The 18,060-nt window shown below is 36.7% G+C and overlaps 1 protein-coding gene and 1 pseudogene across 16 annotated transcripts in view; both read right to left on the reverse strand.

The window, feature by feature from the left end:
- CLASP2 (cytoplasmic linker associated protein 2) overlaps positions 1 to 18,060 on the reverse strand; it is a 181,586-nt gene that overhangs the window by 102,328 nt on the left and 61,198 nt on the right. For 9 of the 16 annotated variants that reach the window (XM_040637019.1, XM_040637015.1, XM_040637017.1 and 6 more), the window contains 4 exons: positions 12,499 to 12,581; positions 10,261 to 10,353; positions 6,943 to 7,088; positions 1,829 to 1,964 (listed from right to left, as the gene is read on the reverse strand). In XM_040637019.1, coding sequence (XP_040492953.1) covers positions 1,829 to 1,964; positions 6,943 to 7,088; positions 10,261 to 10,353; positions 12,499 to 12,581 — 458 coding nt within the window. The remainder of the gene's footprint in view (positions 1 to 1,828; positions 1,965 to 6,942; positions 7,089 to 10,260; positions 10,354 to 12,498; positions 12,582 to 18,060) is intronic. The other 7 variants (XM_040637020.1, XM_040637016.1, XM_040637018.1 and 4 more) reach the window with 1 other exon arrangement.
- On the reverse strand, positions 2,012 to 4,413 carry LOC103681085 (annotated as a pseudogene).

The following is an 18,060-nucleotide window of genomic DNA, read 5'->3' on the forward strand; positions in this document are numbered from 1 at the left end:
ATATATATATATATAATAAAACATAAAAAGTACAGGAAATTCTATAAAGACTCATATATTAAAATGAATGCCAAAATCTTAACTGAAGTATTAGCCAGATGAATCTAGCAGTATCATGATATACAATGGCCAAAAATTCAGTTCATGAATGTACAATGGATAAATAAAAAGAGAATAATTTCTAAAGATATTAAATAGCTGATAAATAGTTGATAAGATTTCACATCTATTCCTGATCAAAATTTAGCAAAAATATGAACAGAAGGAAACACCCATAATCTAATATAGAGTATCCATAGAAACCCGCACAAACATCCTATTTAAAGTACTCCCATTAGACTCAGACAAAACAAAGATCTCAATAATTCCTACTACTTTTCAATACAGTTACGAAGGTGCTGGATTTACAGAACCTTAAAAAAAAATTAAAACACAAAAGGATTCATAGCTTTCTAAATAGGCACTTGATTTCACTCCTGAAAAAAACCTGGTGCAGCAGTACTGAAACGAAACTTCATTTCTTTAACAGGAAAGAACAAAATGATCAAAGAAACTGAATAGGAGTTAAGAAAACAGACTCATGGACTTAATGGAAATTTATTATGTGAACATGCTGGCACTGCAAGAAAAGACTGAATTATACATGCCACTGAGTCAACTGGTTTTGTATTTGGGGGGAAAAATCATACTAGATACCTATACTTCACAAGGAAACAAAATCCAGTTAGATCTAAATGTAAGAAGCAATATTATAAAGTTTCAAACAACTGGATATTCTAATTGTGAAATGGGGAAGGTCATTTTAACTATAACAAAACCCATAAAAAGAGCATTGTCTCAATACACAAAAATTTAAAAGTTCTATATATAATAATAGCTTAAACAATATTTGAAGAACCAACAGACTGGTAGAAAATCATACCTACAACATCTGTAACACAGAATCAATATACTTATGATACATAAAAAGACCTTCGAAATCAGTGAGGAAAAAATGTACAAAGAGTATAAACTGGCAACCCACTGAAGAATTCTGAAAGGAAAAAAAATACCTAATGTCTCTATTAATCTAAGAAATGTAAAGTAGAATATGAAATAATATTTCATTTACCAAATTATAAGGCCTTTAAGAGACTGATAATACACAATGCTGGAAAAGGATGGAGAAAAAGGACTCCATAAACTTCGGGGGAAGAGTGGTGAGGTTCTCTTTAATAGAGAACCAATCTAGACATTAAGAAGAATTATATGGATGGACAAGGGAAGCTGCCCAAGTACACGAAGCTTAAAAAACAAGTTAAAAAATATTATTTATATATATGTAAAATAGAAATATGTTTATATTTTGTAATAAAGACAGTTTGTACAGGCATAGAATAGAAGTTTGGAAAAGTATATATTGAACGGCTTGAGTGAATTCAAGAGGGGTGATTTTTTTTAACTCTGTTTTTTGGGGGCACATTCAAGATATGGAAGATGAGAAATACTAAGAGTTTGCCTGTCATACCACTGCTTATAACAATTTTCTGTTTTACATTACTACCTGTAACATAATTACACACACACACACACACACACACATAAGTACATGTACCTGTGTATACTATATTCTGTATGCAAGCATGTTTACTTGGTAACCTTCTGTATTACTTAAATGTTCTATAATAACTGTAATAACCATGTATTGCTTTTATTTCAGAAAAAGTCATTCAAAAGTGATTTTCCTTCGGGGTTAAAAAAAAAAAAAAAGTACCAATGACTTATTTAAGTATATTGAAAACAGAGAGGGGGGAGGAGTGAGGGAGAAAGACAGAAAAGAAGAACCTACCCGAATGATGAATCTGATAGCCGCACATCCAGAAGTTGCCATGACTTTTGCACTATTGGGGACGAGATTAAAAAGTGTAGGTACAATGGCTTCAGCGCCATGATCAAATTTGTTTCCCAAAACTGTTGAAAGATGTCTACAAAGGAAGACAAAAAAATTTTTTTTAAAAATATTAAGTATAGTAGACTATATAATTTAAAAATATTCTTACTGAATTAACTTAAAATTTTTATTTTAACTACTAATGGCAAAAAAACAAAAGAGAAAGGTAAGTGCAAATATTACTTCATTTCCTTGTTTTTCCTACCCTTTAACTGTCTAGTCCAAAGTTGAAATTTGGCATTTTACCATCTCTCTCTCTCTCTCTTTTCAAAGATTTTATTTATTTGTTTATTTAGAGACAGAGTGCAGGGAGTGGGGAGGGGGGAGACAGAATCCCTCTTTTTTTTTTTTTAACAGTGTATTGCTTTATTGGGGGGGGGTTGGGAGGCAAGACACCATGGTGAGGAACAAAATCTATCAAAGGAAGTACAGTACAGGAAGCAATAATGTTACAGTAGTACTACACAAAATGGGTAACTGCAATCATTTTCTTAAGAGGACCTGACTCGCGAAAGATAAACTTTAACTGCTGCTGCAAAAAAACATCTGTATGAAGTAGAAACTGGTAATATTAGTAGAGAATATATTCTAGAAAGTGGAGGTAATTGGATGTAAAATCCTGGCAGCAATTTAATAGAACAGTTCCAGATGATTAGGCTGAGGCCAACACCTAATGAGGACGAAAGCCTTGTCTGTGGGGAATTTTGGATGATACCTGGAGAAGTATTACACTGTGCATAAACCAAATTGAATTGTTTTCACAAGTGCTGTAAAGTTTCATATAGTAAAAGGTTTTTTCTATATGTACTTCAATTTCACAGCAAGAGTGGCATAGGATACCGAAACACAGAAGAGAGCATTCATGAAAGATATCTAACTCCTTGATATAATAATGCATACAATTCAAAATGATTACACTATCATTACATCTAGGGCTTTCTGCAGCTACAAGGTGGCGGTTATGGAAAGCATGGCCCGATATCAATATATAAAAAGCAGCCAGCACCTCCTTCTATGTGTGTTCTCTTTTATTAATCAATTCTGTTGTTGTTGTTGCTGCTTCTTAGCAAAACTGGTAAAAAGAAAATTGTAATCACTGAACATAACACTCTGGCAATCAAGACGTTTAAAGCCTTCAATCTTCTGGGGTGAAGAAAGCACTGTGCGGCATTTAGAACTCTGATTTACAAACAGGATTGTCACAAATTTTCCTGGCATGAAGACTTACACAACTTCCCTGATCAGGTCATCATAGGAGGTCTGACTAAAGTTTGTTTCAAAGCTAACATAAGAAAATTCTGGTTCTGGAGTGATGTGAATAGTCCAATAAGCTCCATCCGATTTCACTTCATTCATCAAATACCCAGAAAGATTGAAAAGTGTGGCATCAATGACAGAACCCAGTCTCAGGTCACGAATTCCACTCTCACGAGTGACATCCTTTGCAGTGACACCATCTTTCATGAAGAACTGGTCCATAACTGCTGGGTCAAATTCACTCATCAGAATTTTCAGGGTTTGTTCTGATTGATTATCCGAGTCTCTGGGAAACCCAAAGTATACAAGTACCAACAGTCGGAATTCATATTCAACAATATGCTGCTCCATTTGGGAAAACTGCATTAAGAAACTCTATTGCTTCCGAGAAATTCCGGTGTGGGTACCCTTGATGAGAAGGTTTCATGAAGTTCTTATGAGAATAAAAGAGGCTTTGAATCGAATCAAACCCACTGTAATCCCTAGCAAGTTTCAACAGGGAAACCAGTGCTCTTAGCAAGAGGGTGGTATCCCATGTCTTCAAAATGAAACATCTCTTGGAGACAAACATGCTACTCTCACTGAGTACGTAAGCTTCCTGCTTGTCAGTTTTTGTCACACTTACGAACGAACATTGCACATCCCTCAGAAGTGTGTCCCACTCAGATCTGGGAATGGTGTGAAGATCTCCAGATCCTTGATGTGCATCAGGCTGCTGCCTGGAGAACCAAACCTCCAGCAGCTTCTCGGTCCCTTCGAAAAAATGTGCAGCACTTCCACTGTAAGACTAGCGAACAACCAACAACTACAGAAAATCAACTAAATTAAATCTCTTCTCCCACCGCTGCGGATTGTTCCAGCTGGGTTACTAAAGTTCAGGTTCCTTTTTTTTTTTTTTTTTTTTTTTGCTATAATTTTATATTAACTTTTTTTTTTTAAAAGGATTTATAAAATTTTCCCGGCTTTTTTTTGTGAGCGAAAGTTGAATGTGAGTCTGTTGGAAATAGAGGCAGATGCAGCTCAGTGTCTTGTAGTCTGCTGTTTTCCCGTTAGAGAGAGTAGAGTGAGTGCTGACTGATGTGGCCAGCCACACTGTGGAAGCGGGGAAGAGAGAATCTCAAGTACACTCTACGCTGAGTGCAGAGCCCACACGGCTCAATCCCATGACCCCAAGATCATGACCTGAGCCGAAATCAAGAGTCAGATGCTTAACTGACTGAGCTCCCCAGGCACCCCCACTTTAAAAAAAAAGATTTTATTTATTTTTTATTTTGGGGGGATGGATCACGAGGGAGATGGACAAGCAGACTCCCTACTGAGCGCAGAGGCCAACAGGGAGCTCAATCCCAGGTCCCCGATATCATGACCTGCCAAAATCAAGAACAGGACGCTCAACTGACTGAGCCGCCCAAGAGCCCCTCCAGGTGCCCCTTTGCCACCTTTTTACAACGGGGAAGAGAAGCCATCTGATCTCAGACCTTAACCATTCTCTTGACAGGTAAAACATTCAGCCCTGATTGTCCTGACCTTTAGTCTTTATCCATCATATATTTCTATTCTGATGCCCCAACATCAATCTTAAATTCAACATATTTTATGAACAAGCTCAAAAATCTTACCCAAATTAGTATTCCTTACGACAGTCTCTATTTCTATTAATGTTACCACTACTGTTTTAGTCTGAAATACTCCCTTACATCTTTGGTGTAGGGTTTCAGAATTCTGGACTGAAAATACAATTCTACTATACACTAGTTAGTCGGATGACCCTAAGGACATCTGTCTTCTCTTTCCAATTTAGAGTTAAACAATTACATTCAGTCTTTAATTGCATGATTTAGTTAGAACACTTAAGAAGGATGCTGTTATCACAGTCCTGACAATGCTTGCAGTTTTGGTTACTCTCTATATATTTATGTTTTATTTAAAATACACTGTTGGGATACAATTAGCTCTAAAAATTCAGGTTCTTGATTCGTAGAGGTACTCAGACCTATTTACTAGTGTTCATTTATACTTTCAAGTTTTCTAATGTCTCAGCTTGCGGGCAAAAAGGAACCTCAGGGGTGCCTGGGTGGCTCAGTCAGTTGAGCGTCTGCCTTCAGTTCAGGTCATGATCCTGGGATCCTGGGATCCGGCCCACGACGGGCTCCCTGCTCAGTGAGGGGCCTGCTTCTCTCTCTCCCTCTGCTGTTCCCCCTGCTTGTGTGCTCTTTCTGTCAAATAAATAAATAAAATCTTAAAAAAAGAAAAAAAAAAGGAAACTCAAATCAGAAGCAAGGAGGTACCGACTGTGTCTGGATAGTGTGGTCTTCCTTTGAAGAGTGAGTTTTGTTCTGGTAGGCAGGTGATGTACTTGGGAATCAGCTTGATCTTTATCAGTTTATCGTAAGGAGCCTTACTTTAAAACTACTTTAGTACTATTTCTACACAATGGCCCTTCTGGGATCTCTACCAAATGCCCTGGGTATTCAACTAGGTTTCTCCATTCTGGCTCATCAGAACTTGAACCTCTCCCAGCCCATATGAGCTCTGGGAACTGTTGTTTACCTTATAGCCTCCAGCACTAGTTCTTTCCCATCCCCAGGGAGTTGCACCTTCCACATGCACAGGTAAGTATTCAGCTAGACTCATGGGATCCCTTATGTGGTTCTCTATAGCTCTTTCTCTGCTTCTCTCTCTACTCTCCAGGATTCTGCACTGCAAATTTTAACCACTTCAATCTTTAGAAACTCCAATCTGTTTCTTCAACTCAATGAAACTGTCTTGCTCTGCCTGGGTGCTTCCTCTCTTCTCCATGGTCCAGAAAGTACCTCCAGGTCAAAACTGTACTGATCACATACTGCTCAACTGATTTGTTTCTTTTGAGAATCACAATCTCACTCTGTCCACTGTCCATCATCTATAAATAGCTGTTTTATATGTTTTATCCGATTTTCTTCAAGAGAGCTAGCTCTGTACTAGTTACTGCATCATTGCTAGAAGCAGAACTCTCACCATGGAATATTTTTCAAGGTTTTATTTTATAGATTTTTTTCCCTTCTTATTCTTGCTTTTAAAAGATATCCAATTATATTTGTATATTGACTTGGATCTAGCATCTTGCTCAAGTCCCTTAATTAAAATAATTTGTCTATATATTCTTGTGGTTTTCTGCATGATAACTGTATCATCTGTAAATAATGGCAGTTTTGTTCCTCACAGTTTTTATTTCCTGGGCTTTCTTCCCCCCATTCTGACCAGGACATCTAATGCAATTCTGATTAGAAATATTAATAGTAGGCATCTTTGTGTTTCCCATCTTCACAGGAATGCTTATATAGCAACAATACACAGATCAGAAGTAGTAGTAAAAAAATTTAAGTGTTGTACCATACTATAATTTTGGAAGAATATAAACATATGGAATAAATTTGAATCTTGGTAAGTTAATGACATGTTATAATTCCAAGATAACTGTTAAAATATCAGAAATAGAGAGCCTGATATCCAAATTAGTAAAGAGAAAACTGAATACTTAGTGACCAAAAATGCACCAGAAGGCTTTATACATACAACCCCATTTTAACGTTTATATAGCATTGATAATAAAGATTTAAAAAAATCACACAAATGGAATCTTTACTTATAATAAAAATTATTTTTGGATTATATTCATGCTGTTTTGGGTTGTCCTACTTAACTTAATGAGCACTGAATCACTGAGTACTGAATGAATTCATAAAAAATACTTATCACAGAAAGAACATACTTACGCTACAGTAATGCAAGCTTCTCTAACCACTTGGGATCTAAGATCCTTTGCTGAAAGTTTAAGTGCTCCATCCAACAAGCGTAAATGTTGGAAAAAGCAGTCATATTGTGCAGCTCCAGCAACAAGCAATGATCGAATTTTCTTAAGCTGAAGTAAAGAGAATTTTCATTATTGACATAAAGAGTGTCAACGACAAAAAAAGAGTTACCAAAAGAGTTCATTATTTGAACAAAAATTTAAAAATAACATTTCATTATATTTTTATAATTGTATTCAGACATTTTAACAGCATTAAATGTATCTTATAAATAAATATGCAACTAAAGAAAGCTTTCTGGAAAAGAATATTATAGATTTTGTTATAAACAAAATGGACATATGTAACGTATGAATAGCTAAGTACATTTTAAAGTCTTAAGTACCGGTAAGTTTTAAAGTTTTTGTTGTTGTGAAACACAAAATAACATAAAATTTATTTTAAACAATGTAAAGCATACAATTCAGTGGCATAAGTACATTCAAAATGGGCAAAAATTACCACTATCTACCAAGGAGACTTGGCCCCTTTAAAAGGGCCAAATCTGGAATCTATATTCACCCATAAGCAAAAGTACAGAATCAAATGGACCAACTAGTCAGCCAGGGTCATATTTTAATATTCTCACACTCTGTGAAATAAATAGCTCTTTGTCCCCATTTCTATCCTTTAGCATTACTTCTCAATATAAGATTGACAAATGTTTTCCATATTAACACCAGACATACCTAATAAAATTACATCAATCAAAAGATAACCCACAGCTGCACATCTGTGCTCACACATACTGAGAAGCTAAAAGTTTACCTATCATCTCATTATATATAATTTCATGTTAAACTCTGAGGTTCTCTAAATTTTTAAAGAGATCTTTAAAACTAAATCAGACGGACTGACAATGAAAGACATAAAAAAGATACTACAATGGTAGGAAAAATTTCGTAAGAATAGTTATATAATCTTAATGCATATAAGGGAAACCATCATAGGTAGAAGAGAAATCAGAAGGCACCTAAACAAGATTAACTAAAAACAAAACAAATCACAACATGGTAGGAAAAAATTCCCTGTAACATATTAAGTACAATACACAAAGAATGATAATAAAATGAGATAAAGACAACCCAATATAAAACTGAGCAAATATATGAAAATGTGCTCAACCTTACCAGTGACAGGCAAATGCTAATTACAACAAAGATACATCATTTTTCTCCATCAGACTAGCAAAAATTAAAAAGACTTAACAGCATTCACTATGAGAAAGAAAAGAGATTCTCTTATTTTAAGTAAGATTATGAGTCACTAACACCTTTGTTCAAAATATTTTGGCAACACTACTAAAATGAAATTATATCTACTCTTTACCCAACAACCCCACTTTAAAAAAGTTAACCTACAAAAATAAAACACCATTGTTATAAATGTGCACGGGGATATTTATTGCAATATTGTCGAAACAGCAAAAAATAAAAAACTATAAGTCCATCAAATGGGAAATGGTTTAATAAATTACATGGTATCATCTTTTAACTAAGAAATAGATGCATATATTGATTTGCATTCAATAAATATCTGAGCAACTACTATATGCCTGGCATCTATAGCAATTGTACTGAATGGGTGTAAAATTTATGAAAGAAAGTGAATGAAAACAAGTTATTAATGTAAGTATGATCTCATTTATTTTTATAGGAGAAGTGGGAGAAAAAAAACTGTGTCTATCTTATCATACATATATGTAGAAGAACATATACTCCAAAATGAAAACATTTGTTTCCTTAATAGGGAGTAAACTATTAACTTGTTCCTTATAATCTTCTGTACTATTTCACTCATTGCAATGAGCCCATGTCACTTTTCTAATTAAAAAAATTAAAAGACCATCTGTGTTTCCAAAAGGGCTATTTCGAAAGTAAAGCAAAAAACTCATTTAAAAAAAAAAAAAATCTCTACACACAACACGGGGCTTGAACTCACAACCTGCTGGACTCCTGACCCCAAGATCAAGAGTTGCATGTTCTACTGAATGAGCCAGCCAGGCACCCCAACAAAAAACTCTTACGTACAAATGTTATATTGACAACATTTAATTTGTCATATTTCTCCAGAGATTACCTATGACAGAGGTCTATCTATCTCAGACTAATCTCAGAACTGAAGACAGAATAATGAATCATATTTAGCAAATAGGCAGCAACGCTATTTTGTTAAAATAGTTCAATACCTTAAAATATGAAAACTTCCTATTAGAAGCTGAAAAATCTTTTGTTTGTAGCATTATAAAGGGTAATTTTCAAAGGGTCATATATGACTTATTAATCAAAATGGAGACTGAGAACTCTCAGAGCAGAAGTCTTCAAATGGAACCCTCTGGGGCGCCTGGGTGGCTCAGTCGATTAAGCATCTGCGTTTGGCTCAGGTCAGGATCCCAGCGTCCTGGGATCAAGTACTGCGCCGGGCTCCCTGCTCAGCAGGGGAGTCTTCTTCCTTTCCCTCTGCCCTTGCTCGTGTGCTCTCTCTCTCTCTCTCTCTCTCACTCTCTGTCAAATAAATAAATAAAATCTTAAAAAAAAAAAAAAAATGGAACCCTTTCTCTGGCTTCTTGAGGACACTGAGGTACTCATTTGGAAACTCAGATATAAATTTGACAAATAAACAAATTTTAAAATATACAGTCCTTTATCAATGTAGTAATTATTTTAAAAGTATTTATCAAATATTTTATCAAGGAATTTAGGATAAAATATTAACTCAAGGATAGGAGACTTTTTTCTTTTTAAATCATGGGTGAAAAAATATTCATCGTATTTGGAGACATACATTGAGAAAATAATGAAAAAAAGCCAGACAGATATTTTGTTGTCAATTGATGTCAATACTATGAAACTATCGAGCATGTGGGCAAAGTGACCTGCTTTACGGGAAAACCTTGTAAGAACTGAGAACGCTGCCTACTGATGAACAACTATGTACACCCCATACAAAGCCATCACCCAGACATCAGTGAAGCTCACACTTTCTTGGTCAGTCAATAAGTAGCACATGTGGAGAGACTAACAAATGAGCGAGACAGGCTCCACCTATCAGCAGAAACAATAAAAACTTACCCTAACTCAGAAAATTCCTATTACCTTAAAGTGTTTTCCAGAAAGAGATGTTAGCTTTCATATGCTCTATTTCATAAGCAAATACCATGTAGTAATGTTACTGAATTTCCATGTTTTTGGAACATTAAAAAAAAAAGGAGGAGGATAACAAGATAAAAAATAAAAAACTTACTGCATTGGCACGCTGATCCCAGTCGTGTTTGTCATCTGATAATATTTCCCTGATTTTATTTAATGTTTCTTCAAGTTCTCGACTAGAATAGATCTTAAAGATACAAAGTTATAACATTAATATTTCTTGTCAGAAGCAGTATCAAAACTATGCCCCAATGTTTATAGTAATCTTTCAAGTAATAAGGTTATTTCCCATTCTAGCACTGTTATTAATGGAAAATAGATATACATTATGGACAATAAAGTAAAATGCTTTAATCTGTCTTCCTTACCTGTTACCCTTGTGCTACTTCTCTGCTCATGACTAACTTCAGATATACTTTTAAAAAGCTTTCTCATTTAAAAACATGATGCAAATATTTTAAGAACCAATAATAGGCCTAATTTCTCAAAATGACTTCAGGTATATACATACCACATTCATATACACTATTGCAAAAGGACATGGTTTAGGTTAGCTCCCCAACACTGTAGCCAGGATAGCTACGTGCTTTGTTTCCTCAGGAGCCAACTGTTTGCCAAAACACCATTATCCTTTCACTCACTTAAATATTCACATAACAGGGATGCACGATGCTAGGCATGAAGGATATCATGTGAGCAAAAACAGAGGCATGGTCTTTGCCTTAGGGAGCTTATAATCCAGTCAGGGAGAGAAAAAAATTATTCAAATGATATAAAATTGCAAATAAGAAGTACTGCCAAAGAGAATTACAGTTCCATGAAAGTCTATATAGGAGGTGTGAACTAGTTAAGAGTAAAGCTTGAACTGAGACCAAAGGATGAGGTGAATGACATCAGGCAAAGTAGGGAGATTAGCCTTCCCTAGAGTGAACAGCACATGCAAAGGCTCTGTGACAGAAGGAAACTGAAAGAAGGCCAAAGCACAGTAGTAAAAAGTGCAAAGGGAGCCAGGGGAAGAATGACCCAAACATAATCAACTGGTGCACATTATTTCTCCACATCACAAAGATTCAAAGGTGGACATGTGATCTAAATCAGTTCAATCAGAAGGACTCTCCAAATTTTACAGGATCATTCAGAAAAGAGGCAGAGGGCAGTGAAGGTGTAAGGCTCAAACAGTTGCAGCCATGTTGCTGACCATGAGGGAAGACCATGCGGAGGAATCCAGAAGTGAGAGATGGAGAGAAAGGAGGTCCTGATGATACCATCCAAGTGATATCAAACAGATACCTTCATCAAAAGAGTCTTTCACTTTCAACAGCCATTAATTTCCTTTTACTTGAAATACCCACCCCCCAACACACAACAGTACAAAGGGGAGCAGGCCATGAGACAAGGTGAGGAGGTAGGAGGGGGTCACGATAACATTCTGTTAGAGAATGACTGCTGGAGCATTCTGAGCCACACAACAGTCCTTCTGCCCAATTTCAGAAGGCAGGCAGGCTCCTCTGCCACTCTGAGTCTTATTATGATACACTGCTCTGGAATACAGCGAAGGCTCCCCCTTCCCCAACAAAAGAAAAAAGTAAAAAATTTACTTTGGTGAAACGGTACACAACTTTTCAAACATTCTTTTAGGCGATAATATAAGCAAAAGAAGTGTGACTACTACTAAGTTAGTAATGTGATGCAGAATAAGTCCTAGATTTCTGACTTTGATGAAGCACAGATGTGTAAGAGGAAGATCATGAGCCCCATTTCAGACAGGCTGAGTCGGAGATGCCTCTGAGACATCTATAAGGAAGCGTCAGGTAAACAATCAGTGGAGAAATTATTTTGGCACTCAAGAGAGATGCATCATCTATGTAAAGGCAGGAGCTGAAGCCATGGTTTGAAGGAAATGACTTAGAAAGTGGAGAAGGGAGGGCCCACAACTGACCCCTAAGAAATTCCAATATTCAACAGCCAGGCAGAGAAAGGTACTCCTGTAAAGGAGACAGAGATAAAGGGGACAAAAAGGCAGAAGGTAAAAACAAAACAAAAGGAAACCAAAAAAAAGAACAATGTATCACAAACAACTTAGAAAAAGTGGATGTAGCTGAACATTGCAATGTCATAATCATAATCCATAAGATTCTATTTTAGCCTCAGAGAAAAATCAATTGAAAATCTAATTGTACCAACAAATAACAACTTGGTAATAATAAGCCAAGTATTTTACTTACATAGTCATTTAAGGAAAAAAAAGAATTTTTAAAAGGGACAAAAATAATTATATGAACAGGTACACAAACAATATTCATGGGGAGTGCCACTTTACTGGTATCCTTACCTGAACAGAAGGGACATCAGTAAAAGCTTTTATAAAATCATCTTCATCAACTGCTCCAGCACCTCCTTCTTTAGAAGCACCTGCTAATCAAAAGAAAATTTGTTTTTTTAAAGTTTATTTTTAAGCATATTAGCACCAAAAAATATGAAAAAATAACTCTTTTGATATCAACAAAGGCATAATTTTGAGACATTCCATTTTAGAAGACAGCATTAAAAAAAATCACCATCTTTCAGAAAAGTCAAGGTCCATAGCAATAGTTGATTAACTCTCTATAAAGTACTACGGTAGGCTAATCATAACGTTCAAACTATAAGAACAGAGCCCTCCTATCCTTATTCAATGCAACAGCAAGTACACAAGAAATACAGGTAAAAAGATAATCATTTAAAAAGGTAAATGGCAATTTTAAATGACACTAAATGTCAATAAATGATGGTGAACAACAGAGCAGAGGATCCATTTATGCTGCAGTGCTCAGGAAAGCAAAGGTGAAAGAAATGGGCTGGAAATTACATTTGAATATGCAAACAAATCTTCCTTTACTGAACAGAGACAATAAAAAAGTAAACTTAATAGGCAGTAGCTGCTTAAGAGCCAGTAATTAAGCTACTGTCTTTCAGGTCCAAATCCACTCTTTTATATTCAGGGATGCTGGGCCTAGCTAGGACTGAGCAATCCATTTTTTTGCTGATTCTAATGGTTTCCTGTTAAACTCTGTTAACGGGGGTGGCTGGAAAGATGGAAGTTGACAGAAGAAGGGATGTAGTCCTTCTAGCTTCCTGTTCTTGTCTTTAAAACTCTAGCAACTCTGGCAGGAGGCTCCTTTCAGTTAGAAGCACCTGATTCCTGTTGCGGTTTCTTTAACCCTCACAGCGCCCATCAGAGACACCAGCCAGCTAGTACTCCCTCACAGAGGTCTGAGCCATAGCTCTGCAGGGCCCCACCTCTAAGTTTTAATAATTTTAACCCCCTCATTTTGTTCCCCCAGCTCTAGGAATAGGAGCTGTTGACTGTAACTGATACCTCCATGACACTTTAGTTTCTCTTTTTGCATTTTTAATCCACTATACCCATTTAACAGTTCTTCATATTAAATTCTCTCAGTAAAAATAACTGTTGGGGAGCCTGGATGGCTCAGTTGGTTGAGCATCCAACTCTTGATTTCAGCTTAGGTCATGGTCTCAGGGTTGTGGGACAGAGCCTGTGTAGGGCTCTGAGCTCAACGGGGGTCTGCTTGGGATTCTCTCCCTCTCCCTCTCCCTCTGCCCCTCCCCCAACTTGTGCTCTATCTCTTAAATAAATAAATAAATAAATAAATAAATAAAACATTTAAAAAAACCCCACAACAGTTATTTTTAAAGATTTATTTTAAAAGTGGGCGTGCCTGGGTGCGCATGTGCACGCATGGGCTGGGGGAGGGGCAGAGAATCTCAAGGCGACTCCATGCTGAGCACGGAGCTGGATGCCTGGCAGATCTCACAATCTGAGATCATGACCTGAGCCAGAAACCAAGAGTTAGATGCTTAACCAACTAAGCCACCTGGGCGCTCCTGTGGTTTCTGTCTCCTGACTGAACCCTGGCTGATACAGGTAGTACTTAGTTTCTAACTCTATATATTTATTGCTTCATGGTAATAATTTAACACACTGAAATGGATTTCAACCACACAAGATGCATATCCTAAGGATAATTAACTTTTTAAAGTAATAGTATCTCCCCAATTAGGTCTATCATCTACCAAAGGAAATATTATTTTCAAAACTGGATTTAAAAAATTAACATCATCCTAATAAAAAAAAAACCTAAAGATCTCCAAAGGTATGTAAGAAGCTCCTCATCCTAAAAAAACAAACAAAAACCTTTGAAGATCATCTTTTTTGTGAGTTTTAACAGCAATAAGAGATGGACCACAGTGTAACAAAATTATAAGACAATATAAAACTCCAAATTAAAAGCAATGACAATTTAGTAAACTAAGAGAGGCATGAATGCATGCTTGCTGTAGGAAATTCATTTACAATAGTAAATAAATTAGTTATTCCCTAAATATTATAAAAAATACATTAACAATAAAACTCTCGATCCTATCCCCATGATCAGTACTAATAACAGATTAATTGAAAATAATCAGTTTAAGCAAAGAAACAAAAAATAAGATACCTAACCACATTATCTTAACATCTTATACTACATTCATTTACCAATCTCTTAATATGGGTTTCATTTTTTTAAAAAAGTTTTTGTTTTGTAATCTCTACACCCACTGTGGGGCTTGAACCCATGACCCCAAGATCAACAGTAGCTCTCTCTTCTGACTGAGCTGGCCAGGCGCCCCTGCGTTTCATTGTTTTTGACAACGGGTTCCCTGACAGGAAAGCAGAAGCCTAGATTTTTACAATTTCTTCCCAATCTTTTGCAGTTGTCTTGCCCAGCCCAGGCCACTGAAGAGAAATTTCTTTAGGGACTTCTTCTTACCAAGTAGTTCTTAAACATTCAACTCAGTTTTCATAGAACAGCTTTCTTTACACATTCATTAAATATAGTCTGTTCACTTATATACCACTTCTTGCAAATTACTTTGTTACAGTAACCAGAGGAACCAGTAGGCAAGTTTTGAGAACAAGTGGCTCCTGGAGGAGGCCACTGCTGGAGGAGACCTGTGCAAATGTACCAGAGCAGAGCCAATCAACAACTTCAGTGGGCTCAAGTGTGGAAGACAGAAAACGTTACAGAGGAATGGAAAAGTGAAGGCGAGATCAGTATGAAGAGTTACTACAGCTCACAGGCAGTTTACAAAAGGTATCAAATGTAGAAGAGGTTAACTCCAACACATTAACCCACCAGCCAAAACACAATGTCAAACACCTTCAAGGGAATGCAGAGCACCTGAACAAATCCCAAATAAAGCCAGAAAAATGTGCCATTGACTAAGAACACACACAGGAAGGTCTAACTTTTAAAAGTCACAATTCACTCTGATCATAATGCCTTAGTTTTATTATCCAGTTATGTCTTATGAATAGGGACAAATAACCTAGTGGGGAGGGTAAGTGGGGGAATAGAAATTAAATGGCTTTTAAAGTCCTGCAAAAGCTGCAGAGACAAAAGGCTACAAATACCACTAAATGCAGCCTTATGATCAGCTCAGATTTGACAATTAGGTCTCTAAACCTGAACATGGGCATTACCAAATTTCACAAGAACTTGCATGGTTTTAAATAGCTGACCCTAATTTATCTCACTCTTACCTTTGAGAATCATTTTGTATAAGCACAGCTGCTGCTAATGGGAGAGTATTGGGTATGTAAAGACAGGACATGCTGAACCTGGCCTGGCTTATCTCTTATATGTACTACAAGTAAACCTTTTTTACAATCCTAGTTTGCCTAATGTTTCCCCTCCCCTTGGTTTTGATTTTGTGGCCAACAAAAGTAGAAAAGGGATCTCTGCATAGGGGAATAATCTGCTGAATAAACTGTTCATTCTTACAAGCATTATTCCATTTTCTGAAACAGCTTTAAAGTTCACCTAAAAAATACTGTAAAATACTTTTAGCACCAGGAAGGAGAATGAATACCACAGGCAGAGAGTCAAAAGAAGTGATGGGCTCTAATGTCAAATACTACTGCAAGAAAAGGACAGTGAGAGTATACACAAAGCAGAGATATATTTAAATAAAGTAAGTTTGAGAGCAGAAGCACAAGTAGAGGCTGCAGGGCTGAAGGGATGAGCAATGCTGGATTCCAACTTGACTAAAGGTCTTTTAAATATAACCGGGTTAACAATCACACCAGAAGATATTAATGGGCAAAACACAAAAACAGCTTTGCTCAGTTGTCTAACTACTCTAAAACAGAGGTCAGCAAATTTTTTCTGTAATGGGCCAGATAGTAGGTATTTTAGACTTTGTGGGCCATATGGTTTCTGCTGCAATTACTCAGCTCTGCCACTGTAGCGTGAAAGCAGCCACAGACAACATGTAAATGAATGAGCAAGGCTGTATTCCAATAAATCTCTATTTATGGACACTAAAATTTGAATTTCATATAGTTTTCACATGTCACACAATATTATTCTTCTTTTGAATATTTTTAATCATTTAAAAATGTAAAAAAAAACATTCCAAGCTCATGCATAAACCAAAAACAGACAGTTGGCTGGATGTGGCATGTGGCCTAGTTTGCTGATCCCTGCTCCAGAAATCACCCTAAACTAGTATTCACTTAGGTGGGGGATGGGGGGCTGGTGGTGGAGGTGCAGATTAGAGGCTTCTGGTGTTCATGAGATAGCATGGTTTCTAGTATGCTAGACTGACTAGGGTAGGCACTTACAGAAATTCCTAAATATTACTTAAAGGTTTAAGTATAAAGAGAAAACTTCATTCTACTTAGTCCTTAACAACTAATAAGATGAAGTGCTGGATAAAAAGGTGAATGAGACAAAGGGTAAAGCAGTATGTTTCAGATATAGGAACAAGGAGAACAAGTCTCAGGTGAAAAGGCGCAGGTTCTTCTCATGCTACAATGAAGAGTCAAGCCCTAAAGAGAAAAATAAATGATAAACAACAGGGGGTAAATATGGCTTAAACCCCAATAAAATTCATATAAAACCCATAATTTTTAAAGTGAGTTAACCAACGAGAGCATTACCAGTGCTTCTAAGAGTGCTATCAAAAGACAGATACAGTTTAACAGAAGAGCCTTCTTTCAAGTAGGGTTGGAAAAGATACGTAGCAGCAACACAAGATTTTTATGCCAAAGAAGGAAATATTTCAGGAGGCCGAGCCCAGAGACCGGTGCAGAACCAAAACAGAGGAAAACAATGGTTTAGAGAACCACACCCAGAGAGAATGAAACCTTCATCAAAGAAACACTTTCCATTTCTCAAGTAAGGGAACCGGACAACAGGTTTCTATTGGATTTGAAAATTGCTGTCAGTGAACTTCCTGTTCCTCCCCTTCTTTTTATTTTATTTTTTTAAAAGATTTTATTTATTTATTTGTCAGAGAGAGAGAGGGCCAATCTTAGGAGGAGCATATTAAATATTTATGGCTGGAATGTGATAATGTCTACAACTAACTTTCCAACTGCTGAGATTAGAAAAAAAATGTGTGGGAATATATTTATACAGAGAGTTAAAACAAGCAGGGGGAGCGGCAGGTAGAGGGAGAAGTAGGATTCCCACTGAGCAAGGAGCTTGATGCAAGAATCTGGGATCATGACCTGAGCCAAAGGCTAGCGCTTAACGGACTGAGCCACCCAGGCACCCCTATTCCTCCCCTTCTTGAATGGAATGTCTATTCTGGATACTCTGTCCTGATACCACCATTGTATACTGAGCATGTGGGGTGCCAGTAAGATGTCTTTTTAGTTCACAGGCCTCTGGATGGAGAGCAGCCACACCAGAGAACCCTTGCATGTGATGTGATGTGATGCAGACTACAAGATCATGGACTTTGAACCTGATGCTATAAATGAGTTGAAACTTCTGAGAAATGTCTGTGAGGGTATCTTGTATGTGAAAGGCATGTGAATTATTGTGGGCAGAGGACAAATTGC

This window comes from Ursus maritimus, unplaced genomic scaffold (assembly GCF_017311325.1).
Source record: "Ursus maritimus isolate PB19 unplaced genomic scaffold, ASM1731132v1 scaffold_20, whole genome shotgun sequence".
Taxonomy (NCBI): Eukaryota; Metazoa; Chordata; class Mammalia; order Carnivora; family Ursidae; genus Ursus; species Ursus maritimus.